General features: G+C 42.6%; 1 protein-coding gene across 1 annotated transcript in view; it reads left to right on the top strand.

Annotated features, from left to right (window-relative positions):
- LOC131753048 (uncharacterized) overlaps positions 1–13,115 on the top strand; it is a 149,150-nt gene extending 136,035 nt beyond the window's left edge. The window contains exons 2-3 of the mRNA XM_067030633.1: positions 11,117–11,252; positions 12,074–13,115. Coding sequence (XP_066886734.1) covers positions 11,117–11,252; positions 12,074–12,156 — 219 coding nt within the window. The 3' untranslated portion in view covers positions 12,157–13,115. The remainder of the gene's footprint in view (positions 1–11,116; positions 11,253–12,073) is intronic.
- Positions 13,116–15,303: the final 2,188 nt, after the last annotated feature.

Here is a 15,303-nt window from a genome sequence, read left to right as displayed (position 1 = left end):
CATACTTGAACCTGAATAGTGGTAAAGTTTAGATAACTGCTACCAGTTCTTCTACTTTATTTCAAATTCTGTCTCTTTTTCTCACAAATCATTATTTTAACGTGTTGTTGCTTTGTTTTTAAAAGTTACTAAAAGAGAAAGAATGCATAAAGAACATTTATTTTTATTTTCTAATATTAGATTACCTTGACCACAAATTTTAAAACTATGAGTTCTGAGTTTTATTTATTTTCACACTTTCCAAAAATACTTCTTCTATTGTGATGTGAAACAAACAAAAAAATCCACCAAAAATTATCTCTTCCTGTAATCAGGTAAATAAAATAGTCCTCTGACTGATGTACAAAAACAGACTAAAATATGAATAGGACTGTTCTTCAAATCTGGGTCTTCAGAAGCTGACTGAGGTCAGTTTCCCTGGGAAGGAGACTCTGAGATGGAGATTTGTGTGTAGTAACTGTTGGCGAGTCTTGTGGGGCTCAACCCCCGTGGGGAGGGTGGAGGAAATAGGATTGACTGAGGGAGAAGCTGCGGTGTGGCGCAGTCCTGCAGGCAGCTCTGGAGCTGGGAAGGCCCCTCATGAGGCAAGGGAGCCAGGCAGGATGGCTCCACGTGGTCCGGTCCTCAGCCGAGCTGTTCCAGGAAGGAAGGTCGAGTGGCTCTTTTTAGCTGAGGGCAGTTCCCAGGGAGGATGTAGCTGAGAGCTGGGGAGTGGGAGGAGATGTGAGGGGTGACTGAGTCGCTCTCCGCAGCATTCACCACATGCTTAAATCAAAATATATTCAGATTTTCTTCAACTCCTATTTTAGATGTGTATTGCAGACTAATGGCTGCTGAGTAGGTAGCAGCAACCACCAAAGTCCGGACAGGTAACTCTCAAAATCATCTAGAAGAAAACAATGAGAATAGAATAAAATCCTCATTTGTTTGGAAACAGCCTTTTGTGAGCAACGTAATTGTTTAACATGCCAAATATCTTTAAAAGCAACAATCACAACCCAGAACACGTTTCCGAAAGATACATGATCCTCTTACTAACCTGTTAGTCTTATTCGTGTATCTCCTGAGCATTCAGTATTCGGGTTGCATTACCCGCCACCTCCTAACGCCCCAGGAGAGAAGCACAGATTTGATATATGTGGCTACAAGTCCTGGGACTACTCGTGCAGAATCTCTGACAGTCGAAAGGCATGAGACTTTAGTGACTGCTGCGGTATTCCAAGGTCCGTGAGAGATGACCTTAGGCTAAGCTCTATTGGGGGAATTGATCACTCTTGAATCCACACTGAGAAAGAAAAGCAATGGATAAGAGTGGGGAGACGATTGTGGAAGATGAGAGGGAGAGCTCTTTACAGTGGAAAAACACAGAGAACTGGGACAAAGACTAATCCCTCCCCCAATATTTATTTGCCCCTTTTCCCCTTACAGAAGTAGAACTGCTGAATTTTAAGTCAGCAAATGACCACCCACTTCATATTTCACCCCTTCCTGCATTGGCTGCAATAATGGGATTCGTTTTATAATGAGAAGTGAGTGAAAATGTTTTGTACAATTTATAGAAAGTGTCCTTAAATAGAGTCTCTGTGTGTTCTTCCTACCCCTTCCTTCCTCCTGTTGGACCAGTCAGACAAGGGCAGTACACTTTAGCAACCATGAGCAACAAGGTAGAGGAAGCCTGGTTATCTGGACAAGTTCACAGAGCATTGCTCCAAACGACCTACCTCCAGACTCTTAGGTAATAAGGAAATTAATTTCTCTCTCGTTAAGCTGCTGTTATTTATATGCAGCCAAATATGTATTCTAAATCAATACAAGAAAAATACTCAAAAAGCTCTCCTTTTGAGACTTCCTTCGTGGTGCAGTGGTTAAGAATTGCCTGCCACTGCAGGGGACATGGGTTCAAGCCCTGGTCCAGGAAGATCCCACATGCCGTGGAGCAACGAAGCCTGTGTGCCACAACTACTGAGCCTACGTGCCACAACTATTGAAGCCCATGCACCTAGAGCCCTGTTGTGCTCTGCAACAAGACAAGCCACTGCAATGAGTGGCCCCCACTTGCAGCAACTAGAGAAAGCCCACGTGCAGCAACGAAGACCCAACACAGCCCAAAATAAATAAATAAATTTATTAAAGAAAAAAAGCTCTCATTTTTCAGAATCTTTTAGAGCAGTGAAAGTTTAGTAAATATACTTTTATTTATTTAAACTCTAAAAGATTCATAGATAATAAGATAATTTGCTCAACAAATTTGAAACTACTGTGTGCCAGGCGCTGTTCTAGACACAGATGATACAACTGTGAATGGGATATGCAAATTCTGCTTTCATGAGCCTACATTCTAGTGGCAGGAGGCATTCAATCAACAAATAGACACGAAATATGGCAGGAGGTGGTAGTGTGACACCAAGCAGTATAAGAGAGTTAAGGAGTATCAGGGAATGCTTTCCTAACAAGATTATATTTGAGCACAGATCTGAAAGAAGTAGTAAAATTTAAAACACTTGGTTATCTGGGAAAAGAACATTCCAGAAAGAAATACCAACAAATATTAAGAGAGAAGTGGGAGCAAGGTTGACATGTTTGAAGAAAAGCAGGTCTTTATGGTTGGAGCTGAAGAAGCAAGGGGAAGAATGTAGGAGATCCAAGGGTTTAGATGGTAAGGACCTAGATTTTCTCCTGAACGGAATGATTAGAGCCTTTTGAGCAGGAGGAATGAGTGATCTGAGTTATATTTTAAAAGCATCCCTGTGGGGCTTCCCTGGTGACGCCGTGGTTGGGAGTCCGCCTGACGATGCAGGGATAACGGGTTTGTGCCCCGGTCCGGGAAGATTCCACGTGCCGCGGAGCGGCTGGGCCCGTGAGCCATGGCCGCTGTGCCTGCGCGTCCGGAGCCTGTGCTCCGCGACGGGAGAGGCCACAACAGTGAGAGGCCCGCGTACTGCAAAAAAAAAAAAAGAAAGAAAAAAAAAAGCATCCCTGTGGAAGATAAGAGGGGCCAGGTGGGAGCAGAAAGACTAGGTGAAAGTTGATGGCGGTGTGGGGCAGGGTGATAGTTATGGAGACGTGGTCAGATTCTGGATATATTTTGAGGGTAGAGCAGATATGATCTGCTGATGCATGTGTGGGGTGAGAGAATATGAAGACTCAGGACTGACTCTGTGATTTGGCCTGATAGATGCTATCTTGATTAAAAAAAAAAAAAAAACCTGCTATAAATTCCACTTTGGGGGTAGAGACTGGGGGGAAGTGAAGGCTTTGTGGCGCTTCTCTAGACGTTCATTATAGTGGTAACTAGACTCACTGTGACCTTGCATGTGCTAAACATGCACGTCTTACTTCATTTTACTCTCACAACAATCCTATGGGATGTCTATTACCGTCGTCATTTTGCAGATGAGGACGTGGTTTTAAGTGGGTTGCATAACTTGTCCAAGGTCACACAGCTAGTGAGGGGCAGAGTCAAAATTCAAACTCATCTCTGCCTACTCCCAGCGTGGGTTCCCACCCACTCGCTTACACGGACTTCAGTGTTTCTACTCTTCCGTCCGTTAGAGTAGGGCAGACAGACTCATCCCCACAGGCCAAATCTGGCCCTTTCACCTGTTTTTGTCCAGCTCGTAAGCTAAGACTCTTTTTCAAAAAAAAAAAAAAAAAAAAAAAAATCAAAAGAAAAATATCTCATGACTGTTGAAAGTTATCTGAAATTCAAGTTCATGGTCCATAAATACAGCTTTGTTGGAACGGAGTCATGCCCATCCACTTACCTAGTGTCTATGGCTATTTTCAGGCTACAGTGGCAGAGTTGAATAGTTGCAACAGAGACCATTTAGCCCACAAAGCCTAAAATATTTACACTCTGTCCCGTTATAGAAGAAGTTCGCCAACCTCTGGTTTAGAGAGTGATCTCTGTCCTAACATTTATGAAATGCCAGACTTGTGAAACATTTCTATTGTAGTTAATTTCTCTAGTGTCAGAGAGGGTACCCCTCTGTGGAAGAGAGTTTGTTCAGCCAGTTAAAGATTAATTACTCATGCGGTTTTGTTCTACAATGAAAGCACAATACACAGTGGAAGTGAACCCAGAGTCAGAACAGCGGCAATAACCTTGATGGCTCTCTCTCTCTCTCTCTCTCTCTCTCTCTCTCTCTCTCTCTCTCTCTCTCTCTCTCTCCCTCTCCTCTCTTTCTCAAATAATGGTTAAATACCACTTAAATAATCTGTACCTTTCAGGACATTGAGAATACCTGTTATTTTTAAATTATTAAAGAATTTACCTTTAGGACTTCTTTTTGAAATTTTTAAGTTCCAAAATGTCTAGCTTTGAAACGATATCACACACTGGGATATAGACCCAATCAAGTTTCCTTCTACTGAATGCCATGGGTGAATAATCATGGTAACATTGATCTAAGGGTCAGAATTCTATAGACCAACAGTCACTTTATTTCCACCAGAAAAGAAGTATGTGAGGTCTACAAATATGGCTTTCCCAGCAGAAAGCTTTGTAATGATCTAGTGGGGAGGGAAATAATACAGAAAACAAGATAAGAGCTACGTATGAAGGAGAGTGTTCAGCCTCTGTGCCAAGAACAGAAAAGCTCTCAGTCACAGTTTTTATCTGTGAATCTAGAAGCAGCTGATGTGAAGCTCAGCGTGCTTGTGTGTTGCTATCACTGCTGCTGGCTTTCTCTTCCAATAAAAATCTATCTGCTCTGAATTGAGCTGAAAACAGCTTGTTTTCATCCATGTCATTTTTGGCTCAGAGGGAGTTGTGAAATCCCATCCTCGGAGTAGACTTGAAAAGAGACCCACCTGAATTGCGTTTGTATGTGAATGGTAACGCTTACACACGCCTCAGAGAGCAAGAGCGGATTCTCTCCTGTTTGGCCACGCCCAGTTGCCTCTTGTCATGCTCAACTCTATCTTACATATAAATTTCTCTGTACTGTAGGTATTATCTCTATTTACTACTTCTGGTAACAGGTATTTTCTTTGGGACCAAACTTTTGTTTAAAAATAACAGGACTGGGACTTCCCTGGGGGTCCAGTGGGTAAGACTCCACGCTCCCAACGCAGGGGGGCCTGGGTTCGATCCCCGGTCGGGGAACTAGATCCCACGTGCGTGCCGCAACTAAGAAGTCCTCATGCCATAACTAAAGATCCCCCATGCCACACTTAAAGATGCTACAACATGTCTGCGTACTGCAACTAAGACCCAGTGCAGCCAAAATAAATAAGTAAATATAAAAAAAAAAAAATAGGACCAGTCTTGGTGCAGGGGGAGGGTGGGGGTTGATCCTGTATGATTCTATTTATATAGCATTCTCTTTTTTGACAGCATTATTGATATATAATTCACATGCCATACAATTCATTTACTTAAAATGTACAATTCACCGGTTCCTAGTATATACAGAGTTGCACAACTACCACCATGTTCATTCTTAGAACATTTTAATTACCCCCCAAAAGAAACGCTGTACCTTTTAGCCATCACCAACCGTTCTCCCCCATCCCACCCAGCCCTAGACAACCTCTAATCTACTTTCTGTCTCTCTGTATTTGTCTATTCTGGACATTTCCTATAAATGGAATCATCCAGAATGTGATCCTTTGTGGTTGGCATGTTTTCAAGGTACAACCATGTAATGGTGTCAATACTTTCTTTTCCTTACTGAATAATATTTCATTGTATGATATATCCTATGATACTTTTTAAATGACAAAAATTATAGACATGGGCTTCCCTGGTGGCGCAGTGGTTGAGAGTCCGCCTGCCGATTCAGGGGACGCAGGTTCGTGCCCCGGTCCGGGAGGATCCCACGTGCCGCGGAGCGGCTGGGCCCGTGAGCCGTGGTGGCTGAGCCTGCGCGTCCGGAGCCTGTGCTCCGCAAAGGAAGAGGCCACAGCAGTGAGAGGCCCGCGTACCACCACAACAACAACAACAACAAAATTATAGACATGAAGAATAGATTAGTGGTTGCCAGGTGTTAGGACTGGTAGTTGTGAGGGCAGGGGATGCCATGACTGTGGCTCTGAAAGGAGAGCATGAGGCATCCTTGTGATGGAACTGTTAGGTATCATGACTGTGGTGTTGGTCACACAAATCTACACATGTGACAAAACTGTATAGAATTAAATACACATACATGAGTACATATAAATGGTAAAATCTGAAGAAGATCAGTGAATTGTAGCAGTATCATTTTCTTGCATAGGATATTGTACTCTAGCGATGCAAGATGTTATCTTTGGGAGAAACTGGATGAAAGGTATACAGGATCTTTGTATTATTCCCTACAACCGTATGTGACTCCAAAATGATCTCAAAATTCAAAAATAGTAAAAATAGGAACATACCTTTCAAGAATGGCAGAGTAAGGACCTCTGAAAATTCACTCCTCTATAAAAGCAAAAAGAACACTAGCAAAAATGGTCAAAATCAACTTTTTCAGAACTCTGGAAATTAACCAAATGCTTGTAACAATTTGAGGAGTGTTTATTCAAGAAAAGCACTGAATCATGGTAAAAACAGTGAGCTTTGTGGCACTTTAACCTGCCCTGTTCTCATCCTCCTCTCCCCAGCTCCAGAGTAGCCTTAAAAACAAACAAACTGGGCTTCCCTGGTGGCGTAGTGGTTGGGAGTCTGCGTGCCAATGCAAGGGACACGGGTTCAAGCCCTGGTCTGGAAGGATCCCACATGCCGCGGAGCAACTAGGCCTGTGCACCACAACTACTGAGCCTGTGCTCTAGAGCCTGCGAGCCACAACTACTGAGCCTGTGTGCCACAACTACTAAAGCCCATGTGCCTAGAGCCCATGCTCTGCAACAACAGAAGCCACCACAACGAGAAGCCCATGCACTGCAATGAAGAGTAACCACCACTCTCCACAACTAGAGAGATCCCATGCACAGCAACAAAGGCCCAACACAGTCAAAAATAAATACATAAATAAAAAACAAACCTGCAGTCATGGTGAAAACCAGTAGCAGCCACTGGAAGGGATAGAATGTTGGAGCTTCCCCAAAGCCCCATTGCCAAATAGCTATCTTTATGTGACCTGTCTGGCAGTTCCCCGGAAAATCCCACTCACAAGGCTTGTCTTTATTTGACCTGACTCAGAGCTCACACGTTATGAACAGCATTTTCCCCAGGGCTGTTTGTAGAAAACAACCAATAACAATTGTTTAATATCACTGCTGCCTGAGGTGGTAGTAACAGTTGCAACAACAAACATGCTCACCAACAAACTTAAAAGGGAAAGCTGGGGCATAAGATGTCAATAATAGGCTTTGCAAAGCTCTGACATATTCCTGGGAATCTAGAAAGCCACACTCATTTGTAGGGCTGTGTGCATGCCCAGGAAAGACCTGAGAAGGCTCTAAACTCTCACCTCTGGTTAACCACGAGGCTCTGTGCAAGCAGGAAGTGAAGGCTAAGGCAGAGTTGTAAACAGCCTACCAGAGTGTTGAAGGCATGTCCCAACATGCATGCAAAGACTGGCAGCCTTATTTGTTCCAAGAACTTAAGGAAATGTATACGCAATTGTTAACTGCCCAATAAGAAAACCAAATAGAGACTTCAGTGTCCATACATGAAAAAGAATACAGACTTTACATAATTAATTCAGGAAATTCACTGAAAAACAAATAGCAGCAGCAAAACAAACAGCAGACAACAACAAACCCCTGGAGAGTGGAGGGAAATTTGATTTCCAGATTTGTTACATTGTATGGTTTAAAATTTCCCATTTTCAGCAAAAAATTATGAGGCTTGCAAAGAAACAAGAAAGTATGGCCCATACATGGGATAAAATTAGCAGTCAGTAGAAATTGGCCCTGAGGAAACTCAGGTGCTTGACTAACTAGAAAAAGCCTCTAAATCATCTTTTTTTTTTTTTTTTTTGCAGTACGGGGGCCTCTCACTGTTGTGGCCTCTCCCATTGTGGAGCACAGGCTCCGAACGCGCAGGCTCAGCGGCCATGGCTCACGGGCCCAGCCACTCCGCGGCATGTGGGATCTTCCTGGACCGGGGCACGAACCCATGTCCCCTGCATCGGCAAGTGGACTCTCAACCACTGCGCCACCAGGGAAGCCCTAAATCATCTATTTTTAAACATACTCAAAGAACTAAGGGAAATTATGTCTAAAAACCTTAAGGAAAGTGTGAGAATGATGGCTCCCTACATTTAAAATATCAATAAAGAAATAGAAATTATAAAGAAGAACCAAGTGAAAATTCTAGATTTGAAGAGTATAATAACTGAAATGAAAATTCACTTCAGGGGCCCAACAGAAGATTTGGGCTAACAAAGAATCTGTGGGCTTGAAGTCAAATCAATTCATTTGATCTAGTTTGCTGAACAGAAAGAAGAAAGAAGAAAAATGAACAGAAACACAAAGACCTGTGGGACACCATTAAGTATATCTGAAAGAAAAGACTGTCAACCAAGAATTCTTTATCCAGCAACACTGACCTTCAAAAACAAAAGAGAAATGAAGATATTCTCAGGTACTTAAACATTGAGAGAATGTTCACAGAAGCATTATTTATAATACCAACAAGTAGAAATAATCCAAATGTCTATCAAATGATGAATGAATAAACAAAAAGTGGCATATTCATACGATGGAATATTACTCAACCATCAAAAGGAATATGCTTGATATGCTACAACATGGATGAATTTTGAGAATATCCTAAGTGAAAGAGTCACTCACAAAGGACCACATATTGTATGATTTCATTTATATGACATTAAAAATAGTCAGATGTATAGAGATCAAAAGTAGATTAGTGGTTGCCTACAGCAGCAGGGTTGGGAAAAATAGGGCATGATAGCTATATGAAAGAGGATTTTTTTTCAGAGAGTGATGGAAATGTTCTAAAATTGATTGTGACAATGGTTGCACAACTCTGTGAATGTACTAAATATTATTGAATTGTATGCTTTAAATGGATGAATTGTATGGTATGTGAATTACCTTTCATTAAAGCTGGTACCAAAAAGGGTGGGGGAGGGGTAAAACAATAAAACTCTTAGAAGAAAACATAGGCATAAATGTGTATGACCTTGGATTAGGCAATCGTTTCTTAGATATGACACCAGAAGCAGAGCAACAGAGGAAAAGAAAAGATAAATTATACTTTGTCATAACTAAAAACTTTTGTGCTTCAAAGGGCACGCATCAAGAAAGTGAAAAGACAACGGACAGAATAAAGAAAATATTTGTAAATCATGTATCAGATAAGGAAACATATAAAGGATCCAGAATTATGAAAGAACTTTTACAGCTCAATAAAAGACAATTAACTCTATTAAAAATGGGCAAAAAATTTGAATATACATTTCTCCAAAGAAGATATGCAAATAGCCAGTAAAACACATGAAAAGATGCTCAACATCATCAGTCATTGGGGAAATGCACCCAAAACCACAAAGAGATGCCTCTTCACACCCACTAGCACGGCTATACCTTGAAAGAACAGAAAACGATAAATGTTGGTGTGGATATAGAGAAATTGAAATCCTTGTATATTACTGGTAGGAAAGTAGAGTGATGTGACCACTTTGGAAAACAGTTTGTCACTTCCTCAAAAACTTAAACGTAGAATTATTAAATGACTGAGACATTTCACTGCGAGTTCTGTGTTGGTTTTAAAATGTACCATGAATCACATTTTGACCAGCCAGAATATAGGGGAGTTTGCTGGTTTGCTATACCATGAGGTCCAAAGGTCACAGTGGAAGAGTTTGGAAAGACAGAAAGGGGTGGGAAGGTAGGTCAATTAGTAGAAGCACAATTCATTTAATAAAGTTTTTGTTCTTACAATTTTAGAGCTGTCGGGGAACAAAATTTAAATCGGTGTTCCCAGGGAGTTATGTGAAGAAACAGTAGTTGGCATTTCGTGGTGGGGGGGGACGGTCTCATGACGGTAGGAGCAGATCTTTCTGACGGGCAGCTGATCACCTTCCCCAGGGAAACATCACATCCTCAGCTGACTATATAGTCAAGTGTATCAGGAGAATAAAAAGCTGGGATGTGATGAGGGGAGCCCTTTACCCTCCCCCCTTACCTTTCAAAGAAGGGAGAAAATGCTCACTCAGGAAGAAAGAAAAATACGAGAGGAAATGTCTAGGTTTTTTCTGCCCCGTCTTTCACTTCTTCCCAAAGTTGAGAAGTAACTTATACTTGAAGGGGTGGAGGATGTGTGGTCCAGCCTCTTCTGGGCTTTTTTTTTTTTTTTTTCTTTGTTGCAGCTTGATATTAAGAGACTTAGTCCCTGCTCATCTTTCCCTAAACTTCCCAGGGCTGGATGAAGAAAGAGATCTATTAGGGATCCAGATAATGGCCACAGCTCAGATCCTGATCTTTAAGCCTAGCAGGAAAAAAGCTGATGTTTCTATTTCAGTCTACCTGCTTCCAGCATCTCTTTCTCATTCGGTGGGAGCGGGTCTGCCTGACAGGCGGCTGACTCCCTTGCGCACCCTTTGCCCCCCATGGCAGTCACATATCCTGGAGCAGGAAGCTGAGACTGCCACTTATTCTAGAAGAGTGGTAGGGTTGTGGCACTTGATTTGAACATGAACACTGGGTTCAGTTAACCGCCCGTCCATTTATTCAATATACCTTTGTTGAGCACACTCTCTGTACTCGTTGCTTCGTACAAGGCGATGGAGATGTGAAGGGGAACATGGCAGACGGAGGATATTGGCCCTTACAGACCTTTCAGCTCCAGTGGAAAGTTCTCTGCCCTTTGGGGGCAGCATTTCACCTCCAGACTGGAGGCTGGTTTTCCCTCTCAAGCCTCATGTACCTGGTACCAGAAGGAGGGAAGAGTCCTTCTTGCCCCACAAATGCCATCTCAGGCGTTATATCTCCCACCCTCCTTCGAAGTTCATATCATCAGACATCTTGCTGTACTGATCATTCCACCTTAGTCACCGATGACTTTAACACCTGGTTCACTCTCTTCTCTTCCACCTCGGCTCCTGTTTTTATTTTTTGACAATTTCATTCAACAGGCTCGTGGGTAAAATCCATCGGAGACAGGGTGTATCTCTAATTTCCTGTGTGCTTTCTGTGAATTTCTCCCCTCTTTTGCTCTCTCTAGAACCCTGAAGGCTGTTTTTCTTTCCCGAAGCATACAGTGAAGAAGAAACCGAGGAGCCTCTGCTGCAGACGTGAGACAGAAAGATCCAGACATGGGCTGCTGAGTGTGCTGGGGCTCCAGGGAAAGGAAAGAGCAGGTATGAGGATAGCTCGCAGGGAAGAGAAAAGCCTTGGAGGAGCAGAGTTCCGGAAATGGGAAGGGAGAGAAGGACCCTTAGTTGAGAGAACCAGGAAGTGGAGTGGACGGGACTTGGTACTGAGCTATCCTTACTTGGGAAGGAAGCTCCCACCCACTGGGGACGTCCTGCTGCTTCCGGGCTTGTACTGCACCCTTGAGCAAAAGGCGAGGAACTTGGTCATCTTCTGTGCGGTTAGAGCCACAGAGGGAAAAATCACACCTCCTGACCAAGATGGGACAAAAGAGGATCACATAGACTTTCCTAACTCCTGCACTGCACTGACACAGCCCCACTGCCACCTGTTTATGCTGTGGTCTCTTAGTTCCTTGACCTATCACCTCCAGCGATCACTTCCTCAACCCATTTCATATGCCCACTATTATGATGATGGTCTTGTCATCAGCCATGACCAAACCCAATCCACACCTTGCAAACCCCATGAACTTCCTGGTCCTCTCTCTCCCTCTGTGGTTCTCTGGCAAAGCCCCAGCCTGGTTAAAACCAACCCTCAGCCTGATCTGTGCCTGCCCCTGAACAGCTGAGAGCTGCTGGAGAGAAAACGCATGGCCCCGCTGGAAAAACAGTCTCACTGCAAATCTGTGACCACAAATCACAAAAGGATACTCAGCACTGCCCAGGGTCCTATTTTACATCCCTGGTGTGTTTGGTTTCCCAGCTCCAAAATTGCTATTTTATACCTTCTTTCCCATCAAATTCCCTATGCACACCCCTCCCCCACCTCACTTCCTCACACAAGCATGTTCTCCCTGGTGTTGCAGCGGTTAAGAATCTGTCTGCTAGTGCAGGGGACACGGGTTCGAGCCCTGGTCTGGGAAGATCCCACATGCTGCGGAGCAACTAAGTCTGTGCACCACAACTACTGAGCCTGCGCTCTAGAGCCCGCGAGCCACAACTAATGAAGCCCACACGCCACAACTAATGAAGCCTATGCACCTAGAGCCCGTGCTCCGCAAAGAGAGAAGCCACCACAATGAGAAACCCGCGCATCGCGATGAAGAGTAGCCCCCACTTGCTGCAACTAGAGAAAGCCCGTGCACAGCAACAAAGACCCCACGTAGAAAGAAAGAAACTTATAAAAAAAAAAAAAAAATAGACGCCTACACACGCCTCACCCTACCACGCTCCCTGCCAACTCCTCCTCGTGGGCTCCAGATCCCACCCCTTTCTTGTTCTCAAGGACGGGCTCCTACCGTCCCCCCAACTCTTCTAGCCTTTTCCTGCCAGCATCCAAACATGCTGTAATCTGTCCTATGAAAAAATAAAATCAAAACACCTCAAATGACCCCATAACACCTTTCAAATTCCCCTCTCATTTCTCTGCTCCCCTTCAAAGCAAAATATTTTGAAGGCAGTGATTATAATCACTAGTGTTTCCACAGTCTGTCCTCGACACACTCCGTGCAGTTTCCATCCACACCGCTGCCCCCGGACTGTCAAGGTCTCCCAGGGCCTTGGTGTCGCCAAGTCCGGCGTCACGTCTCTACCTCCCACTTCCTCACCCAGCACCGGCCCCAGTGAACTGCTGCTGCTTCCGCCTGCCCTTTAGCAGTTTGAGAAGACAATATTAGAGCTTCTATTTTCACTTATTGTTTTTTCTCTAAAACAAGTAAGGAAGAAACTAAGCTTTACTAATAGGTAAAACCCATTTTCATACTGGTGCCCTCACTCGGTTGCTATAGCAGACAATTAAATGTCACATATGCCACACGGGGCGTGCTGAGGGATGCTCCATAATCAGAGGTATGCCAGAGTTTATTTGTGCACAGTTGTGTTGGCTTATGGATTACAGTATCTTAAAAAAAAAAAGTTTTATTGTGGTGAAGTAGACATATTGGGCTGGCCCAAAAGTTCGCTCGGGACTTCTGTGGGCGACCAAAAACCCGAACGAACTTTTTGGCCAACCCGGTGTCATGAAACTGACCATTTCAACCATTTTTAAATGCACCGTGTAGTGGCATTATAAGTACATTCACATTGTTGCACTACTGGGACTTCCCTGGTGGTCCAGTGGTTAAGACTGTGCCTCCATTGCAGGGGGCACATGATCGATCCCTGGTCGGGGAACTAAGATCCCGCATGCCGGGTGGTGTGGCCAAAAATAGATAAATAAATAAATAAATGTAAATAAATCACATTGCTGTGCTACCATCACCACCATCCATCTTCAGAACTTTTTCGTCTTCCCCAGCTGTACCCATTAAGCAATAACTGTCCTTGTCCCCCTCCCCGCAGCCCTGGGAAACCATCATTCTAATTTCTGTCTTTCTGAATTTGACTACTCTAGGTACCTCATAAGCAGAATCATACATTATTTGTACTTTTGTGACTGACTTATTTCACTTAGCATAATGCCTTCATAATGGATCAGCATAATCCATATAATCCAATGGATAAGCATAATGGATAAGATTTACCCATATTGTAGTATTTATCAGCATTTCAATCCTTTTTAAGGCTGAATGATGTTCCATTTCATTATATGTATATAGCACATTTTGTTTATCCCCTCATCTGTCAATGAATATTTGGTTTTTTCTCTGGCTTTTGGGCATAGTGAATAATACTGCAATGAACATGGGTATACAAATATCCATTTGAGTCCCTGCTTTCAGTTCTTTGTGGTATATACCCGGAAGTGGAATTTCTGGGTCATATGGTGATTCTATCTTGAATATTTTGAAGAAGCACCATACTGTTTTCCACAGCAGCTGCACCATTTTACTGTCCCATTAGCAATGCACAAGGGTTCCAGTGTCTTCACATCCTCACAGACAGTTATTTTCTGTTTTGTTTTATTTTGTTGATAATAGCCATTGTAATGGGTGTGAAGGGGTATCTCACTGAGGTTTTGATTTGCATTTCCCTAATTACTATTGATATTGAGCATCTTTTCACGTACTTGTTGGCCATCTGTATATCTTTTGGGAGAAATGTCTATTCAAATCTTATGCTCATTTTGGGGGGTTGTTTTTTTGTTTTTAAGCTGTAGGAGTTCTTTATATATTCTGGTTATTAATCCCTTATCAGATGTATGATTTTTTTCCCAGAAAATATATATCTGATATATATTTTCTCCCAAAATGTGGATTGCCTTTTCACTCTGTTAATAGCATCCTTTGATACACAAAAGTTTTTAAGTTTTGATGAAATCTAATTTAACTGGTTTTCCCTTTTTGCCTGTACTTTTTGTGCCATATCCAAGAAATCATTGCCAAATCCATTGTCATGAAGATTTTCCCCTATGTTTTCTTCTAGGAGTTTTATGGTTTCAGGTATTATGTTTAGGTCTTTAATCCATTTTGAATTAATGTTTTATATGTTGTAAGATAAGGGTCCAACTTCTTTCATTTTTTTTTTAATCGATGGTTGTTTAGCAGTTAGTTGTGATTTGGGGTGTGCTCATGAGAGGAGGTGAGCTTCAGGTCCCTCTACCTGCCATCTTGTCTCTCCTGCATTTCCCAACTCTCTTTTGCATGTGGATATTCAGTTTTTACAACCCTATTTGTGAAAAGACTGTCCTTTGGTCTAGTGATCCTTGTCAAAAATCATTTGACCATATATGTGAAGGTCCATTTCTGGTCTCTCTATTCTACTCTATTCATCTATATGTCTGTCTTTATGCCAGTACCACACTGTTTTAATTGCTGTAACTTTGTAGTAAGTTTTGAGATCAGGAAACATGAGATCTCTAACTTTGTTCTTCTTTTTCAAGATTGTTTTGGCTATTTGGAGTCCCTTGAGATTGCATATGAATTTTAGGATGGATTTGTCTATTTCTGCAAGAAACAGTCATTGGGATTTTGATAGGGATTGCATTGAATCTGTAGATCAATGCAATACTTTAGGTAGTATTGACATCTTAACAATATTAAGTTTTTCAGTTCATGAAGACAGGATGTCTTTCCATTTATTAGTGTCTTTCATTTCTTTCAGCAATGTTTTGTTGTTTTCAGTGTACAAATCTTTCACCTGCTTGGTTAAGCTTAAT

This window comes from Kogia breviceps, chromosome 3, assembly GCF_026419965.1.
Source record: "Kogia breviceps isolate mKogBre1 chromosome 3, mKogBre1 haplotype 1, whole genome shotgun sequence".
Taxonomy (NCBI): domain Eukaryota; kingdom Metazoa; phylum Chordata; class Mammalia; order Artiodactyla; family Physeteridae; genus Kogia; species Kogia breviceps.
Note: the sequence above shows the minus strand (reverse complement) of the source record. Positions and strands in the feature narration are given on the sequence as shown.